Source organism: Talpa occidentalis, unplaced genomic scaffold, assembly GCF_014898055.3.
Source record: "Talpa occidentalis isolate TD23 unplaced genomic scaffold, MPIMG_talOcc4v2.1 talOcc4.2, whole genome shotgun sequence".
In the NCBI taxonomy this organism is placed as follows: Eukaryota; Metazoa; Chordata; class Mammalia; order Eulipotyphla; family Talpidae; genus Talpa; species Talpa occidentalis.
In genome coordinates, this window is record NW_023602073.1 from 111,527,548 (window position 1) to 111,548,858 (window position 21,311).

Here is a 21,311-nt window from a genome sequence, read left to right on the forward strand (position 1 = left end):
AAGGTGTAATACTCAAGATCTAATAGACTGAAATAATATCTTGATCCAATATGGCTCTGTATTCTTTTAAAGCAATCAGAAACACAATGCTATCCATCCTTTAGAACACACAATTTCTGAGTTGTGAACTATACAGTACAGACCACAAAAAGTCATTTGGAAAAACTCAACTTCTGAAAGGTCACCAACTTAAATGTTTTCAACAAATTGTTATGATCTGGAAGCTAATAAATTATAGTACATACAGGAACTGCTTGACATTAGGGGAAACAGAAGTTATCTGAATACATTCACTTAGAGGCCACCCCACTACTCCATGCCCCAAGAAAAAGTTAGGCATCTTTAGGGCCTCCCCTGGTGGCGCAGCAATTGAGCGCTGGGCTGTGAAGCTGCCAGCAGCCTTTGCAGAGCCAGTTCGATCCCCGGCCCCCGGTGAGGGTCCCACATGGCGCACAGGCCTCTCCTGCCATGACCGCTGCTCCCCTCAGCAGTGTATTTCGTCACTCTGTTCTGTTCCCCGCTCTAGCTCCGGTGAATTCTCTCACCCTCCCGCGCTTCTGACTGTACCCAGTGCTTGTATAAATAAACAAACAAACAAACAAACAAATAAATAAATAAATCTTTAAAAAAAAAAGTTAGGTATCTTTAAAAGAAAATGTTTTTAAGAAAATCATAAGGAAGAGAAAATAAATTTCTAGTACTATACTCTCATCAATACCATAAATTTACATCACATTTACATAAGAAAACCTGTATAGAAATGGACTTGCACAGTGCAAACCTGTGTTTTCAAGGAACAACTATATTCTATTTGTATTTTACACATTGAAAAACCACATAGGGAAGAACAGAATTGTACTTTTAGTGATGAACTTAATGTAGTATAGTAACCTGTTGATTTTCAATGATACATACACATGCTACTTCAATTAGGGGAAAAAAACAGTAAAAATCACAAAATGTCACATTCCAAAAAAGGAAAAACTGCAATTTAGCTTCTGAGACAGAGTATTGTAGTCACAATCCTTTGCCAAATGTACAAATGAATTGATTTTTGTGAGATGTATATTCACACTTCACATTTAAATAAATGCTGCTTAATTATTTTTTAAAGGATAACAATGCACAGACCATGGTATACAAAAGTATAGTGTTTAGTAATCTACTAAAAGTAGATTCTAAGATAAGCTAAATAAGAAAAAGTCTAATTATATCCATTAGCTGGAATTAGTGCAATTCATATAGAGCAGTGGGATGGGGGCGGGGGAGGGAAGCTATTTCATAAAACAAATTGTCAAGTGGGAAAAAACCATATAGTCATGTCTCACATATGTGGCTCCATTCAGAAATGGTTTTCTCCCACATAAGTTGGCCTTCTGGATAACAGGAACAAATCCTTCAACAACTATTTTTTATTACACCATTATCTACCAACTTAAGAGGCAATAAAATATAATTTAATCTTTTTTTTTTTTAAAGAATTATTTATTTATTTATACAAGCACTGGGTACAGTCAGAAGCGTGGGAGGGTAAGAGAATTCACCAGAGCCAGAGCGGGGAGCAGAGCAGGCAGAAGCACCGAAGTACACTGCTGAGGGGAGCAGCGGGCGGCAGGAGAGGTCTGCGTGCCATGCGGGACCCTCCTCTTGTGGCCGGGGAGCAGCCAGGGATCGAACCGGCGCTGCAGAGGCTGCAGGCAGCTTCGTAACCCAGCGCTCAACGGCTGCGCCACCAGGGAGGCCCTAATTTAATCTTCTTAATGATATGTTGCTAGTCATCCCAATTCCTGGCATGTTTTCTATTCAAAAGACAGGAACCAGGATCTAGATTTCCCTGTGAACAGCCAAGAGAATGAAACCTAAGTATAACAGTAGTGTTAAATCCTAGGGTTCCCACCTCATGCTAGCACTAACTTTTCTTTTTTTTAATTTTTTACATTTTATTTTATATATTTTTTACATCATTTTTCATTTATGCACAATGTATATGCATTTTCATTTTGGTTATAATCCCCATACAATTTCCATCCCCCTTGTTTTGATCCTACTCCTTCTCCCCCCTACACCCCAGCAGTGTGTCTCTGGTTTATAGTTGCTGGTTGATTTTGATTTTTACTTTATTATAATTAGTCTTTTTCCTGGTCCCTTATTTAGGTTTTCTAGATTCCTGCTATGAGTGAGACCATCCGGTATTTTTCTTTTTCTTTCTGGCTTATTTCACTGAGCATGATCCCTTCCAGCTCCCTCCATGTTGCTGCAAATTGCATGAGTTTATTTTTTTTGATTGCTGATTAATCTTCCAGTGTATATATGTACCACACCTTCTTCATCCAGTCATCTATTTTTGGGCATTTGGGTTGTTTCCATAGCTTAGCTATTGTAAATAGTGCTGCGATATACATAGGGGTGCAGGTGCCCTTTTGAATTAATGTTTCTGTGTCCTTGGGTAAAAACCTAGGAGTGGCTAGCACTAACTTTAAATGATCATTTGACTCTTGCATCATTTCTACCCATTTCTCAGCAATTTTTCCTCTACTTTCCTTTACCAATGACTTGGTCTCCTCCCCTAAAACCCACTGTCCCAAATGTCACTCCATAAATCTCCACAGATATCAAATAATCAAACTCTATTTTCTATGTTCTAAATAGAATACCCATTTATGACATGAACCAGGTATAGAAAACAGTAAGAATAAGTGAAGGTATGTCCATTTACATGCCTGCTATGAATATATTTTAAGTCTAAAGACAAGTGATTTGGAATTATTCTTTTTCCTTTGTGTCCAAAATAGATAATTGGGACTTAACTAAAATTCGAAATTAGTAACTATGCTTTTATCTTTAAGTGACATTCTCATTTACTGAGCAACTAAATTACATGCTGGTTAAAATTCAAATTCAGTTCTCCTTGTTCTGAGAAAATAAGAAATGCAGTTGATTTCCAATTCATAAACATTTACCTTTATTTCCAAAAACCACATCTACTTATATTTTAACAGTAAAGCAGTTAATCAAGAAATAGTCATAAAACTGTGCCTTTCAAAGTATGGACTCACATAGTTGTGTGGGCCACACATAACAGAATCATGGGCTTTACTACCATGAATCTGCTGAAGAAGAATCTCTGAGAGTGGGACTGACTTGTGGAGAGTAATTTAGTTTAAACAGATCTTGGCGGATTTTGCCTTTTCTTATCAGGATCCTCCGCCCCCACCCCCATGCAGACTGTACTTGGTAAGAGCCCAAAAAATATAGGATTCTACTGTTATCACATTCTCTGTGCCCCAACCCGTGGCCTTGGGTTATCTCACTATCAATCATGTCTAAGCACCATTTGTTACTTTCCCTTTCTCTGGCTTACTTTTAATCTCTTCCGCTCTTCTGGCGCCTTCTGAGATTGTCTGCGAGATCTTACTTTTCTCAACATAGATATCTAACTGCAAACATAATTCTGAAAGTTTCAAAACAAGACCCCACACTTAAGTCACTCATTGGAACAGGGGCAGAGTCAGGCCCTGACTTTTAGTCCTCAATCCGAGAACCACTACTCAGTTCCATCCATTTGGTTTTTGTAGTTCTTTTTCACCCTTCACAGATAGCTGCCACTGTCTGTTGTCAGAGTGTGGCCTTGGCAGCCTCTGATAGGGGTCTTAGTATGGGCTTAACTCAGCCTCATCTCTACTGTCAAACACATACTGCTTTTCCTCACAGTGCTGAGGCTACTCATAGGCTTTTTCACTAATTTAACAAATTCCTTCAGAAATATTTATGAAGTATTACAATGTTCCAGCATTGTGCTGGAATCCTTGGATAAAATATAAATGTGCTCTGGGTATGTGAGTTTTGCAGAAACCAGACCTCCTGAATGAAGACATTATTACATTTTAATTTTGTTTCCCTATTTACCTATGAATAAGTTAGTTATCAGTCTAATCTTTCCAAATGTAAGAATTTCTTTTGTAATCTCTGGTGCTGCCAGGTTTTTCAAAGGTTTAATATAGAAAGGGCAATTCTTGTCTATATTTAGTAACTGTATACCCATACTTTATTAAACAGAACTCAACAAAAACAGCTAAATGTAGTCAAAACTAGTATCTGCCTAATACAATAAATAAAAAGTTCAACAACAACAAAATACATTTAGTAAATTCAGGTGACTTACAGAACTAACCCTTCATATGAACAGTACTATTTGTTCCTTCCCTATCCTCTCTTTTTACCTCCTTTAAGGAAACCTCTACATTTGAGGAGGGTTCTCTTATTCTGACTCCCTCAATTTGCTGCCAGGCCCTCTGGAGGTACTATAGTGACCAGTGACCAGGCAGCACAATCTCTGAAGGCTGAATTAGAAGCAGATTTAAATCCAACAAAAAGTTGTCTATAACAGGTTTCTTATTCACTTTTTTTTTTTTTTAACTAGGTTAGATGGCAAGTTCCTGAGCATAGCTTACTTACCTAGACCCTGTATTCCTTACCTTACTGGTGAAACTGCCATCTGATCATCATAAGAATTGACTCACTTTTCTCCAAATAGCAGGGGCTCTCTCCAACACCAAACTACTACCATTTTTCTTCTTGTAAAGAAAATAATCTGAAGTATCTCTCTAGTTCTTCTGATCCATAGTAGGTAAGTGCACAATAAAATTTGCATGTTGCTGTTTCCATAGCAACTCAACAGGATCATATACCTCTATTCTCTAAAATACTTTTTTCTTTTAAAAGAAATATTTTTCTATACAGTTAAAAATCTAAATCTACTATTGAAAGAATGTAAACTCTAGAAAACAGGACTGGAACAAAGACATATAAAGGTTTTTATACAAAGTTGCTCTATTATACCATTTGGTACTTACGATCAATCAATGGCAAAATAGTAATACATATCAGATTAACTTACCAATGGCCTTTGTATAATGCCTTGCACCAAGCAAAAGTTCTGGAGCCCGATACCAAAATGTGACAACTACTGGATCCAAATCTGCTAGTGGCTTTAGAGGAGAATTGAATAATCTGGCAAAACCCATGTCAGCTAAAAAATAAAATAAGTTAATATAAAACTCAGTTTGGCATGCTGTTAGAGCCATGCAAAGTTGATAACAATAGCCACTAACCTTATAAAGCAATCTTTTCCTCCCTTCTTCAACCAATGGCCTACACCATGCACCAGATCTCCCCTTCTGAGGTAGACACTATTATTGTGCCTACTACTATTATTGGGCCTACTTTACTGATGAAGTAACTGAAGCTTAAAGATACTCTGATTTGCCCAAGGTCATCGGGCTAGTAAAAACAAGAGTCCAAATTAGAATCTTAATTAGAATCCAGTTTATGACATCAGATTCCTGGCTTTCAGAAACATTTACAACAATAATCCTACATGTTTTTTAAATGAAAAACTGCTGAAAGACAATGAAGTCCACTCATGACAGTCAATCTATATACATCTTTTCCTAGCTCTGCGTTTGCTGACATCATCTTGGTGGCTTGAAACTGGCTATAGGAGTACTTGCATCATGGAAAACAGCAAATGCTACAAACTAGGGCTTCTCCACTACCTTCTCACCTAGAACCACTTATTGCATAATTACATCACATACATGTTTCCAAGAACATATACAGAATACATGAGATAATTTGTTATAATTCAGCATTTAACAAAGGTCTTATACCAAGGTTAACTGATTTAAATATTAGAGGTATGCGCCCCCCCCCAAAAGAACATTTATTATTAAAATAGGTCCTGGAGACTGTCACTTTTCCTTAAGATTTCATAAACAACTAATACCTTATATCTATAATGTACTTTAGGGTTACAAATGGTTTTCACATACATCATGTATCACTTCATCTAATCATTTTAAGAATCCTGGTTTAGTATTTTGTTCTCCACCTGAGGATACAGAATCTAAGGCCCAAGCAGTTAAGCAACTTGCTTAAGGTTACAGGGATCATAAATAAAGATGCTAGTATTCCAACAAAATCTGTTACAATTTAGCAGCTATGTTCTTAACCAGTGATCTGACATCCAATAAGTTAAACATACAAATGCATGTCACAAAGGCAAAAATCATAAGAACGATATCTGTAATTTGAAATATATAATATACACATGATATTTTGATTGTAGAAGGGGGTCTCAATGTACTATAAAATGCAAATAGTACATAAAATGTTCACTATAGACAAAACTAATATGCTATGATCTCACTTACATTAAACTTTATAGTAATTTGGTTTTAGAGTCTGAATAATTTACAAGACTTTCTGAGAATGTTCAGGAGAATCCAGATCTTAAAAAAACAAAGTTATCCAAGGAAGTCTGTCTTGATGCTACCGTTTAATTAAATTTGCCTCTAGCAAACAAAACTATTCAAAATCACTACCGATATTATACCTACTTTGAAATACTATATATTTAGTATCAATGGCAAAGTAATATAGTGGAATTCTATTTTACCCACTGAAAAGCCATTTTATTTTTACGTAAAGACTAAAGTTAATATTTCCCCCCTATTTTCTTCTTCCATAGTTATAAGTCATATCTATGCACTGTCAGATAAAAATCAAGGTCAGAGGAAACAAAAATATTCTTGTTTTAAATACTTTAAAGGATTTCCAAACCATTTTTTCAAGTAACTACTAATTTACACAAAAGGGAACTAATCTAAACATTACTAACAACTGTTTTCCTAAAATCAGATATGAGTGAAATTGTTCAATGCAATGGACACTGCAATAGCATAGTAAGAACGACTTGTTGTTCAATGCAAGAACGACTTGTTGTTCAATATAACCGCGTAGTAAGATTCTGGTGTGAGTACTAATTAGGAAGTATCAAATAACAGAAAAGAGCAAAAGGAAAAAAGTACCATCAAGGAGCTTAAGTAGAGGTAAGAAGACAAAATACATGGAGTAGATAAAAGTAAAAAACGTAAGTATTGTTAGAATAAAGGAAAGTTGTTACTGGTTTCTACTAGACTCTAAGTCCCTTGAGGGAAGGGTCTGCGTTTCTTTTATGGTTTTACCTAGAACAACGGTTGATAAATCTTTGTAGAAGTGGAACTTGGTTTGGGTTCTGAAGACTGCAACACTGAACGGTTGAAAAGGCATGAACATTTTAGATAAGGCTTGGGAGTCTTTAGGTTGCTGGAAGGAGAGGCTCAGATATAGGGGCACAATGTATTTTCCATTTCATGCCTTTCTTTCCAGACAAAAAACCAACTATATTAAAGTGCTAAGCACAGGCATAAGGTCATTACTAATTTAAAAACAACACACCATTAAAATATTTAAAAGCAATTTAATCAACTAGACTATTCACTAGATTTTTATTCTTAATTATTATTTACTTTTAAGCCTAGTTTTATCTGTAACCTTGGACAGAGTTATAGTCCTAAACTGTTAGAACACAGAATTTATGTTAAAGAGTAGCACAATTTTTTGAGAGTAGTATGGAGAACACATTAAGTTTAGGTGACTGGGATAAACATGCTGACTGGTAAAAACAAGGGAAGGTATAAGAAGATGATGAATTTGATTTGGAACAGTGGAATATAAGTTGTCAGCAGGACAACCAAATAGAGCGAAGGATTTTAGCTAGTGTAAGAAAGTAGAATCTGAGAACCAGATCTTAGAATCATTTTCATAGTATCCAATATTTAAGGCCACAGTTTATCAATTCTCTAAAGAAGAATTAATAGTAAAGAAGTAATAGTAGAGGGAGGCTATGTCCCAAGGCAGTGCCTAGAAAATCTTAAAGCGAAGGTGAATTGGCATAAGAGGCAATAATGAAAATAATAGAGAAGCAAAAAAGCAAAAGTGGTAGATGGAAAAACAGAATTATAAAATGTCAAGTAAACCAAGGGAAAAGACAATCCCAAGATCAGAATGGTCAAAAGAACACATAGCTAAAGCAGTAAAGGAAAATGGTGACTAAATACAGGTCATTAGATTTGATAAGACAGCGGTCACAGGTGTCCTTTTAGAGCTGTTTCAATAGAGGGATAGAATTAGAGGCCAGATTATAACAAAATAGGGTGAGTGGAACAAATGTGTGAATACCATGAGTTCTAGAAATAGAAGAACAAGGGCGGGAGTTGGGAGACGAACAAGTGGTAAAGAAAACAAAATGGATATGAGATGTATTTTAAAACTGTGAAGATGACTATGTATAAAGGTAAAGAAGAGAAACTTTAGAAAGGGAGAACAGAGATGCTATAATATGAGAAGCTTAAGCACAGCAGGAGGAGATTTAAGAGCTAGGAAGGGCACTAGGTTGGATTTAAGGAGATTCTCTGAGATTATTTCCAAGGCAGAACTATGCTGACAAAGGTGGTCAGTGAAGGCACACCAGATAGCTTTGCTATCACCAGCAGTGTTTGCAGGGAAAAAGACTACGGGCTTGGAATTCAAGCATTACCTTTGAAAGGCTGAGCAAGCTTCAACCTCTCTATATCCAATTTTTTATATCTGTAATATCTACATAGAGGGTGGTTGTGTAAAAAAATAAGGTAACATATGAAAGTATCACACTGTATAGTCAACTTTATTTTACTGTTTCTTACAGGGACCATTCTTTATCTCCCTTTCATTTTCACCTTTTGTTTATTAGCAAAAGGGTACTCCATAAATGCTTGTAAGAAAAAAAAGTGTGAGTGAGAATGGTAGAAACCAGTGAGAATGGTAGAAAAGGAATGTGAAGGAAAGGGGCAAAGAAAGGAAAGCAGCTACTAGGTTTTTAACAACAGTATTTTTAAATGACTCTTAATTTCAGTTAAAATCAGAGTAGAGGTTTAAAGAGAAGGGAAGATATTAGGAAAGAAAGAAATCATAGATAATAAGCTTTTTTTCCCTTTTCTTTTTGGACCAATAAGTCTCCTTGTAAACTATATGGAGAGAAGAGTTGGTTTAAAATAGCTTTTACAGCCTGAATTTTATACTTTATAAACCCAGATTACCTCTATTAAAAAAAATTGGGGAAGGAACAAGAAAAAAAAGTTTCTTTAGGAACTGGATTAGTGAAGAAGTAGAAAACCAAGCTGCAGGCTAACCGGGTTGAAGCAGGACAGAATGAATTTGTAGTGAGTGATGTTACGATATTTTTGTATCACCCTGGCATGAAATATATTCTAATAGCAAAAAAAGCAGACTGACGAAAGAAAATTTATTTTTAAAGCCTCCAAAATATATGGAACATTCAATATATGTAATTTCTTCTATACGGTATTAGAATAAAGCATTGCTTAGCTCATTTCTCCCCCCACCCCATGGCATAGGTATATATGATATAGAATTCTTTTACAGCCTTCAGAGTTGCAAAGGATATTCTTTCACCCTCCTACTCTTTTTCATCCAGGCATTTATTAAGTGTCCTTTTTGCTAGACACTGGTAAAAGTGAGAAGGCGATAAAGGATGGTACCTACCCGTGAGAGTCAGCAAAATAAACAATTTATGATTTATTATAATAAATATTCTCATATGTTTCCCCATTTATTTTCTACAACCACCCTCTACTGTAGATATTACAGGGGAGGAAAGCTGGATTTAGAGAGACGGTAGCTTGCACAGTCTTTCAAAATAGCACCTACATTCCAAGTAAAGAATGCCTTTCCCTAGGACTCCTGCCAGTGTCTTACCAAGTAAGGGTCTACAGTAAGTAAGACTCTTACTTACGGGCAAGTAAGAGTTTATAAAAATACATATCATTTGGGAAGGGTATGTTGGTACCTGGTACTGCACCTGTAAACAGGGGGAGGAGAGATCCATGTGTATCAGGTCAGGGTGGAGGGATATATTCAGGGAAAGACCATTTGGTAAGGCTGAGATCAAAGTAAGATTAGGGGTATTACTTTTAGAGTCACTGTGCAGGACAGTGGCTGTGGCATAAGCCTGGGTTGTGTTCATTCATGGGAATGAGTCTTTTACAGGCTTGCTTGGCAACTGCGTCAGCTGAGAATTATAGAACCTTAAATCTGAGAATAAATCCGAGGGGTGGCAGAAAGTACCTACATTTCCCAGCATCTTTTCTAAAAATATTATGTGGAAACAATTTAAAAATTAACTACTTAAATAAGAGCACTAAAAAGGGAAACCATCTTTTCATCACTTCAGTTTCTTCATAAATTATTTTAGGAATAATTACCTACCTATTTTGACTCTCCCCCTCTCAGGACCTTCTCCCATTACTAGGATATTTGCTGGTTTCTAGAAATAAAAATAGAGCATTCAAATTACTATGTTTATTCTTTTGACATGCTCTAAAATGAAAAAAAAAAATTATGAAACTATCAGTTTTACACTTTCATCAAAACTATAATAAAATAAGTAAGCATTTTACATACTTCAAGTTAACACTAACTTAACTTACACATCCTTGTTATGGAAACATGTCTTTCAAAATTATAGCACACAAGTAATTACAAAGGAATTAAAGCTATCATTTATTTCTATTTATTCCACAGATGTTACCAGTAATAATTAAAAAACCTGCACAAATTATAACTGCCCACTTGCTGCCCACAACAGTTTTGTGGTTGAAAAATTTTACTAAGATTTCAAACCACAACATAATTTCCTTTATTTAAATTAATCAAATGAAATATCCCTTGATAAATATTTCTGAACTGTAGGGAAACATGATCAACATTCAACAGATTCCATTAAAATTCACATGCCTTTTCAGTTATAGTTCATGCAAAAGTGAGAAATTCCAAAAATAATTTCAAGATGTAGGAAAATAAAAACTAAGGCTAATACCAAGCTATATTAAGAAAAGAGTAGGCTGCAAATGTATCCACCATCTTTTAAAGCATCCTCATTTACAGACATTTGGAAACAAGAACTGTGGCTATAGGCTTGTCTTTTAGACAAGTAAGTCACCTTTGTAAACTATTTGGAAAGAAAAATTTGTCTTTAATGTACGTGATTCATTTAATCAGTCAATGAACATATTTTTAATGTCTCTGGAAACAAGTGAGTGTGATAACCATGCTAAGAATTAAGAGAAAAACAAAAGCACAGAAAACCAAATTCCTAACTTCCAGACGCTCACTCTGTAAGTAGAAAAGAAAAATCAGACGTTTCATGTAATAAAAGAAGGTACTACTATGTATGAGTTACAGAGGGGACTGAGTTAGAGGTTAAACTAGATTACTTTTAAGATCCGGTCCAATTTGCTGACTCTATTAAGCTTCAATGAAAATAATAAGCACTTAAAAAAGCAGTTCAAAGGAGGAAGTGATTAATGAGAGTCTCTATTGTTAAAAGAAATGCTCACTGGAAGGTGTGCCCATGTGCAGACACTGAGAAACAGAGCTAAAGATGGGCAGGAGCACTGAGGGGAGGGGGCAGTGGGAGTCTGGCCACAGGTGAGGGGGCAGTATAATGACCTAGAATCTAGATACTCTAACACACCATGTGAAGTAACCTGGCCTTTATATTAGAGGCAGAGAAATTACAGGAGAGAGAGAGGGGCTTGGGTGTGAAGTGACAAGAGCCCAAGGTCCTCTCAGCTCAAATGGAGAGTCTAGTATGGAATGGGGTATAATATTTTAAAGAAGAAATTAATAGAACTTTCCGATTATAGTTGAAGTCAGAAGGTTAAGAAAAAGAGTGAACAAGATGCAACCAAGGCTTAGAGTTTATGTGACTGGAAGAATGATAGGTACCTTTTAGACTAAAAAGTTATGAAAGGTGGAGGGGAACAACACAGAAAAGGAGATGATATTTTGAGTTTGAGTAGTGTGAGATGCCTCAATCCAAGGGAGTGGAAAAAGGGGAGATTTGGATTTGAAAGTTACTGTCACTGAAGTATAACAACTGAAGACATGAAAAGATTAGTTTACCAGAGTAAAAGGAGTAAAACAGCATCAGAGAAAAACCAAATCTTCAAAATTCAAGTTTGACAATGATTTACCAAAGATTATATATATAAAATATTTTACTGAAGATTTTCATGAAACAAAGAAAAATAAAATGTAAATCCTCCAACTTCAGGAAGCTTAAAATCTAGTAGGGAAAGAAATTTTTAGAATAAAAATAGATTATGAAAATAGCAAAATAAAATGACAGTGATGAATTATTTTTTTCAGTGAATATGAGGATAGTTTTTAGGAAGGAGATGATTTCATATGAATTTAAGGATGACTAAGTTTTTGATAAGCATAAAAGAAATGATTTTTCAAGCTTAGCGAATCCTATATGGGCATTGTCACAGAAGCACAGACATGGCATGCTGGAAGAAGTGACAGGTATTTTGATATGATTAGAGCATGTAGGCTTGGTGTAGAATACGTCTGGAAACTATGTTGGGAACAAAATGCCAATAATACACTAAAGTGGAGACATAGAACCTTGGGCCACCATCCAAGGTGAAGAAGCTGAGTCTGCTACCACAGATCCTCAAGGTAGCTTAAGTAAACCTAAATGCTACCATCCATTTTTTTAAAGGTTTATTTATGCATACAAGAATTAGGGTACAGGCCAGAAGTGTGGGGGTGAGAGAATTTACCAGAGACAGAGTGGGGAACAGAACAGGCAGATCTACTGAAATACACTGCTGAGGTGAGCAGCAGGCGAGTCAGGAGAGGCCTGCTGCGCTATGTGGGTAGCTCCTTGGCTGGGGATCGTACTTATGCTGCAGTAGCTGCGGATAGCTTCACAGGCTGCGTCTTAATCCCCTGCACCACCAGGGAGGCCCTAAATGCTACCATTAAGAACAAAAGCAAACTCTCTCTGGAGGAAAACCTTCCTAACTTAGGTCTAAGGACTTTTCTACTAAAAGCAGATTATTTCCACATTGGATCAAAAACAAAACCCATTCCTATCATATTTACAAAAGATCTACCTAGCACAGACACCATAAAAACTAGAAGTAAATGGCTATTAAAAGATGTATCAGGGCCTCGCTAGTGGTGCAGGGATTAAAGTCTCAGCACTATCAAGATATCACCAGCCACTGCGGCATCAGTTCAAACCCCAGCCAGGGAACTAAGTCACATGGCACAGCAGACCTCTCCTGTCTTGCCCCCTGCTTCCCTCAGCAGTGTATTTCAGTAGATCCACCTGTTAGGCTCCCCACTCTGTCTCAGTGAATCCTCTCACCCACTCCTCCCCACCTACCTCTGGGCCTATATCCCAGTTCTTATATGCATAAATAAATGAAAATATATCTTTAAACAAAAAGATGTATCAGGAAAAATGCTCAAGGAAGGTGGAATCAAGTACAGTAATGTCAAAATAAAGACAAAAGTATTAGTAAGAGTAGAGATGGTCACTGCAGAATGTTACAAGGTTCAATTTACCAGGAAGAGGCAACATTTCTAGATTTGTTATGTACACATACATATGCATATATAAAAGTATATACCAAAAATTGATAATAACTTCAGGGAGGGGGAAAGACTAGTGACAATGTGCTTTTCTCGATTACTGATGTCAAAGATACAAAAGATCTCTAAGATAGAGATTATCCAAACACAATTAACAAAATTGATCTACATCAATCAAAAAACTGATCTATTTTTTACCCATTAATGAGAGAATACAGATTTTTCTCATGCACACATGGAACAACATCAAATATTGATCATGAACTAACAGGTCTGACAAAATTTCAAGGTATTGTTAACAAACAGACTATGTTTTCTGAGTACAACACAATTAAAAGTATAAAAGCATAAATTTAAAATTCCATATATTTGGATATTTTAAAATATTTATAAATCACTCAGAGGTAAAAGGAGAAACTATGAAGGCATTTAAAATACTCACAAATTATACAACTTATCAAATCTGTGAAATACATAATAGATTTGTATCTATATTTCATGCAGTACCAATAAGGGAAATTTATAGCCTTAAATATTTGTTAGACAGGAAGGCTGAACATAATAAACTATGTACCTAAGTTGGTAAGTAAAGGGGGCATGGAGTGAGCCAAAAGAGTAAACCAAAAGAAAGTAGAATAAAAAGATTAAGGGCAGGAATCTATGAATTAAAGAGGATTTATGTTGCATCTAGGACACTGGAGCAAGGGGAGAGAAGGTGTAAATAAACATTACAAATTACAAAAAAGAATACAATTATACATACAGTGGAGTTAAGAAAGATAAATCCTTCTAAATTTTCAAAGCACAGATTGTTTCAATCCTATTCATTTTTCAGAGAAATAACTGGCTATATCTTTAAATAACCTCCAAACATCAAAGATAAAGAGTGTAAAGACAAAGCACAAACTGCCAGGAGCATTTGCAATACATAAGCAACAAATTTAGTATCAGAATAAAGAACTTCTACAATATGAAAAACAACCTAAGAGAAAAATGGGCAGAATGTTCAAACAGATATTTAACAACAAAAACCATGTTTAAGAGCTAAGGACATGAAAAAAATGCCCAGCCTCACCAATAATGAGGGAAATATGAAATTAAAACCACAGTGAAATACCATTTTACACCTTGTGGACTGAAACTCGAGAACAAGTAGATCACTGACAACTCCAACACACTGCTGGTGACAGAACAACTTCTTTGGACAACTATTTGTGGTATCAACTTGCAATTTTGAACAATTGCATACCCTTCAACTCAGGAATTCCATTTTTAGATTCACCAAAGAATGTTCATAGCAGCACAGTTTGGAATAGAAAAAAAATCTGGACAAAACTCAAATTTCTAGCTAATAGGAAAATGGAAAAATTAATTGTGATAAAATAACACAATGAATTTTGAAGTAGCAGTGAAAACTCACTGAATTATAAATTAATGTAAAAACATGTTTCAGTCTTGGAAGCATTATGTTGAGTGAAAAAAAAAGCAAGCTTCTACAAAACTATATACAGCAGGATGCCATTTTCCTAAAAAAGCCAAGTAAAGAAAAAGAATTGACTATTCGAGCATATATACAAATGTGATAAACCTTCTTCTAAAGAGAACTGAATAATAGATTCAAAACTTAGTGTATTTGTAATACCTTGTAGGAGGCAGCAGGAGGATAGTTTGTGAAAAAACTTGAGTAAAAAGAGCAATTGGGTTAAAGTGACAAGTCTTCTGAACTGTTTGCTATATTTTTAATGCTTTATAACCACACATACATAAATGTTCTTTGGCACATATCACTCATTAAGAAGATACTAAAGATAAAAAAATAAGGAAGGAATGGGAAAAGACAATTGGGAGTGCATTGAAAAGGTGTTATTTTCATTATTATTTAAGCATTATTTTAAATCACTCAGAGAATGCCTTCTTGAGAAGGTGACATTTAGGATAAGATCTGAAGAAAGTGCAGTAATAAGCCATCTGGATATTTAAGTGAACAAGCTGAAAGGACTGAGGTAGGCGCTTGCTTGGTGAACTAGAGACAATGTAAGCTAGAACTGCGGGCATCAGCAAAGGCCGTGATATGGTGCTGATGACTCGAGAGAGAAGAGAACGCAGGGGAGGGCATGCTTGCTGTCTCCAATGCTTCAGCTTTTGGAGAAATCATTTGAGTACCAGAACTGGATTGGTTCTTAAGTACTGTTTGGATTGCGTTCTGAGGTAAAGCTGGCTGCAAGGTTTGCAAAAGGGTAAGGTCATGAGTTGGGAGCAATTAGGAAAAACCTTAATGAGCTAACTAACTGGAGAAAGAGTATAATAAAAGGTTAATATGGCTGAAGTCAACATGAGAGGGGACAATGCAGGAAAAGTAGTGGAGAGGTAAGAAGGAGGCATTGTTGATGCAGACACTTGGAAAGACTAGGTTTTCATGATTAAAATTAACATCACTTTGTTACATCACCTCTCTGTCTTGCCAATATTTTTTACAATTTGTATTGGATGACAGAGATAGACAGAGATAGCTATAGATAGGACAGACTGATTGATTTATTTGAGGTTCTGCCCAATCTCTGACTGCTAAGTTTAGAGAGACTGTCATTTTCTACTACAATATATTGTTTCTATTGTGTTGGATCTTGTATATTTTGGAATTGTTTTGTTAAAAAGGAAACAAGACCGAAATAGAGGTGGTTGTGCTAAGGCCATCAAGATTTAATACCTAATCTAACTTTGGTTTCAAACCCCCTGCAGCCTCAACTCCTCCCAGAATGTAGTATCAACAGCTCAGTACTTATGAAGCTATCTTTTCCATTCCCCAAAAGAAAATAATCTGTCACAAGACCTTTATCTCACAGGTATGTTACCTGAGCTTGAAATAATTCCCTCCTCCCTATATTTTGCCCTTTTTCTGCTTATAAAACCCTTTTCTTTTGAATAGCTCTCCATAATGCCTTTCTACTCGCAAGATGGGATGCTGCCCAATGCATGATCACTTAATAAATGAGTATTAAAATGAACTCAGTTGGATTTTTGATATCTATTAGCTTTTAACTAGAGAAATGTTTCTAAAAAATATAATAAAAATAAATAATGCTAAAAGAAATAAAGAATGGTTAGAGGAAAAAAAAAACAAAGAAAGAACCTGTAATTGGTTCTAGAAACTAAGAGAATTTAAAGAGGAAGAGGTGGTCTTCAGATGCAACAGAATGAAAATTGAGAAGAAACAACCTGATTGGGCAATTAAAAGGTCATTGGCAAATCAGAAAAAATAATCCTTGTGTATTTGCAGAAGTCAGCCACATCAATAAGATCTGCATAAGAAGGCAAATGTAGGCAGATGTAGAGTACACTTCTGAACACCTTAATGAGAATGGGATCTCCAGGATATAACAAGTTTTATAATTGTAAAATTAGCAAATGCACTGTTACATACCCCTATGCTACATTATTTGTATTCCAAAATTTTGAGCTGTAATCCTTTCAAAATAAAGGTATAGAATTAAAAAGGTATGAAAGTGTCTTATATTAAAGTATGAGATATAGGAGCAAAAATTATTTCACATAAGAAATGAAAATAAACTATAAGCTGATGAATGGGAAAAAATTAGAAAGCTGGTCTTAGACCACTGTTTGCTAACTCCTGTTACAGTCATGCTTTATTAAAAACAAAGAATACAAGCACCACAACTGAGTAAGGACACAAGGAAGACTATCCAGCTAGTACTGAAGTGTCGAATAGCTTTAATATAACCTGCCTGAAGCCTTTGGCTACTCTAAAAGCAGGGTCTCCCTACCAGAAGCTGAGATGAGGGTAAGAGGCAGTGACATGGTTTAGAGGCACAGTGGCTATGAGCTCTTTTGTAGAAAGAACCCAGTTAAGATTAAGAATCGCAAAAGGAGTCATTCTTAAATGTTCATCCCATAATAGAGATTAGCTTTCCCCTCAAGAACAAGTATCTTGTTAAGGTCACAAGACACTTGATGTTACAAAAATAACAACAAAATAAACTATATAATCAGTCTTAAATGTGTTTAACTCTCAAAGCCTTTTCACATCAATCAGTTCCTTTTTCTTAATGGAAATATACTCAAGGGTGTGCAAGGCTAAGTGCAAGTCTCACAGCTCCATCTAATCCACAGGGTTCCATACTGAGTTGTGTTTACAGATAACATGCTTAATTTTCAGGAGACTAACTTTAACAGTGACCAATGTAAGTGAAAGCATATGCTTTTTTTTAAAAAGGTACAGTTCATGCACATGCGCTTACTCCCCTGCCCCCCCACAAAAGAATTAAGAAAGGATACAAAAATTGTTCTGACCTACTTACATCCCAATTAACACAGACTATCCTTTACTAAAACTCCTCTTCTTACTGTGAACACAAAATGCCAGCTGCGAAAGAAAGTGATACTGCTGGGTTTGCACACTTTAGTTACCATAGAAACAGTAGAAATGGCAGGAGTTGGATGCTTCACATTTAAGTTATCAGCAATAAAATTGGAGAGACAAATCAAGGCTGCAGGATTCATTTTAGTTAAAATGCATTTTAAAGGCAAAATTCAGGCAAATAATGTGATAAAACAACATGATTACTCAGAAACTTCAAAAATATCTTCATGTTAGCAGAATTTAGTTAATTCTTGAATTTACATTCACGATGTTCTATGTGTACTCTAGATTTGCTTTCTCCTTTTATAGAATCAATTTTTTTTCACAGGGCTAAATTTACTTCAGTTAATTGGCACATCATAAATAGAACAGCCTAAAGATACATGATTATCCTACTACATTCCCTTTGCACTCCCCAACCCAGGCCATTTGAAACAAAAATATGAAGCCCACAAGATAACTCTTATCAGCACAGTAAGGAAGACCAAAAAAAAGCACAATTGTCTACAATTCTGAGTAACAGGAACAAAATCAATCAGCATACCAACTGGACAGTTTCTGGAACAATGAACAGTGCTGACCTAATATTAGTGGCTACAACTATTCTTTCATTTAGATATATAGTGGACAACTATCCTCTCATCTGACACAGAAGCACATTCCCAGGAGAAAACACTCAGCTTTATGTTCCCTTCTTTACAATGTTCTCCATTGTTTACCTTGAACAAATAAGATTCTGTGTTGTAACAAATAGGACAAAGAACTAAGAGTAAGATACATCTTTTTTTCCTGCAGCAAACACAATGGTCATTTGCTAATATCTGTCTATCAGAAATGTTTACCCATTAAAGTAACCTCATTCATAGGAGAGGACTTAAAAGCAGAAAGAATCTGATCATCCTGATTACAACCTCTTAAAGGGCAAGGAGATATTTCTGTCACCACTTTATGTATGTGCTAAAATCCAAGCCCATTATTGTGTTTAATAAATATCTGCTGAACCAATGAACAAATGAACGAGTGACAGCTGCTAATGATTTAGTAAGCATGGTACTTTGATAGGCAATTTCTCAATTTTAAAAGAATCATAAAAAACTAGAAAAAGCAATTGCCCCAAAGTATGCCAAGCTCACTTCTGAATGAAGGTTTTTTTTAATCCTAATTTTATTTATTCTAGGGTTCAGCAGCTATCTATATGTCAATGACTCCTAAATCTTTCCCTCTAGGTCTTAAATTTCTTTATTTAAAGAGACATTAGAGATGTGTCAACTGTATACTGGTTATCTCCATGACCACCTCAAACTCAACTAGTTCAAACTGAATTTTTACTGCCTCTTTTTCTGGGTATCTGCCTCTGTGTCACTCAACTAGAAGAAAAAAAAAGCAGAAGTCTGAACATCCTGCCCTTATCCCTCAAACTGAATCAATCCTCTGATCTAATTATCTTACTTTTTAAATATTTGCCTAGTATCTCCCCTTCTTTCCATCTTGACTACTTCTGCTCAAACTTAGGCCTTCATCATTTCTCAACCAATTGATTGTAACAGCTTGATAAAGCTGTTTCCCCTGCACCCTCAAACTAATTTTGTGTGGCCTTTTAGCTCTGAATAATCAAAGGAAAACCTCATGTCTCTAAACATGACAATTAAGATGCACCATAATCTGCTCCCTACTTCTCCCTTCCACCTCTTCTAATTCTTGCTTTGCCCCAGAAATACCAAAGTATTCAGTTTCTTCCTTGCTCATTTGTCTCCTCTGCCTACAATGCTCCCTCTTCCCACTTCCCATTCATCTTATACATTTCTACTCATCCTCCTCTAAGACAGCCCCTGCCTCAACTGGTTGGGTATTTTCCCTCCCAGTCCCCAGTACCATACACATAGTGGTAATCCCTGAGCATGCCACATAATTTCATTTTTAAACTTTGTTGTTTTGGATTATTTATGTGTATCTTGTCATGCACTCTTGGAGGACAAAAATCTTATTTATCCCTGTATTCACGGTGCCCAGAATAGTGGCTAATACATATCAGGTGATCAAAATGTTTGTAAATATTCTACATCAGTAAACCAGTACTCCCCTGTAGAAATCCAGTTATAAATAATCTAGTTTGAAAGGCACTTAGGTTCCATAATTTACATATATTGTGGGTTAACAGGTCTTTGTATTCGGAGAACATAATCACTATTTAAAATGCTGTTTCTAAGGGAAAATAAATACCTTTCCAGCTAGAAATTACTATCTACAACTAGATCAGCAAGGTATCTGTAAATCTGGAACAGTCTGTACTATTAAGTGTTGTGATTAATTTCATTTTGCATTAAAATGGTCTAGGGGCATCTGTAATATGGCACCTATGTTAATCAAACTCTGATATTCATAATAAACAATTCCTGCCAACCCCTAACTGCACAACAGTTAACAATGCACTTCTTTGTTTTTGCCTTTTAGGGGTGGTTACAGGCCTGAAAGGCAGAGATAAGATTTTCTTTTCCCTACAAAGAACCAATAAAAAGGAGCCATTATAAAAAAAAGCAAGACAAACACATGTATCTAGAAGGCTATTTACCTAAGTAATTTCAAGGTCACAAGAGAGTTTAATCAAGACATATCCCATACTGAGAGAAATGCCAGGAATAACTGCTACAAAGACATTCAGATCCTATGCTGTTCATTAACGAATACAATCCATTCTCAGAAAAGCAACCCTGGCAGCAAGTAGTTTTCTATTACATTTGAGACATTCATATTCAAATCAAATAATTCTGCCTCATTATCATGAGAAATCAAGAGTATCAGAAGCAGAAACCATCAAGTTAAGCTAACCCCTCTCATTTTACTCATATAGAAACCAAGGTGGAAGGCCCACAAACCTAACCAAATTCACAGCCCATGTAGAGTCAGAGAGCCAGGAAGAGAGCCCAGATCTCTCTGGGTTCTCTGAAATTCAATCCAGGTCAGGATTATAAAAACAAAAAGCACACTTGGAAAATAGAAGATACTTTATTGATTTATGATCCTCACCTCTACAAGACTTCTACCTCGATGTGTGCTTAGTTGAGGATATCTTCAGACAAAACAGACTTCATACGTAATCTTCCAGTGAAATTGTTATAGGGCAGCCCGATATTGAACGGGTTGCCTGGCTGTGGGTCCTCACCCGCGCGCTTAAAAGGGACTTATTAATACTCCACCACAGGCATACACAAAAGGTTAATAAAAGGTTTATTTACAAGGGAAAAGGAAATAAGGAAAATGTGCAACTCAGGGAGAAAATAGGGAAATAAAGTCTTTAATGCGTCCTACCCGATCCGCCAACCTGGAAACCCAAAGGCATTCAGAGCTGGCTGGACACTGCGAGCTGGCAGAGAGCCAAAATGGGGGAACCCCTCCAAAGCCCACGTGTCTGGCTTTATACCAACCTGGCTGCTTAACCCCACCCTCAGGTCCCAGCCACCTTCCCTTTGGTGGTGATGGGATTTGGAGTTCCCAGTGTCTTTGGCTTTGGCCTGGGGTGGGGGTGGAGTCCACAAAGCCTGTATGGAATTAGCTTTAGGACATCCTTTTCCCCCTAACAAAATGAAACATCAGTCCTTGATGAAAG

The 21,311-nt window shown here is 36.1% G+C and overlaps 1 protein-coding gene across 5 annotated transcripts in view; it reads right to left on the bottom strand.

Annotated features, from left to right (window-relative positions):
- Positions 1-21,311, bottom strand: part of CDK19 (cyclin dependent kinase 19) — a 143,907-nt gene that overhangs the window by 20,274 nt on the left and 102,322 nt on the right. For all 5 annotated transcript variants that reach the window (XM_037520225.2, XM_054699110.1, XM_054699108.1 and 2 more), the window contains 2 exons: positions 10,147-10,204; positions 4,898-5,029 (listed from right to left, as the gene is read on the bottom strand). In XM_037520225.2, coding sequence (XP_037376122.1) covers positions 4,898-5,029; positions 10,147-10,204 — 190 coding nt within the window. The remainder of the gene's footprint in view (positions 1-4,897; positions 5,030-10,146; positions 10,205-21,311) is intronic.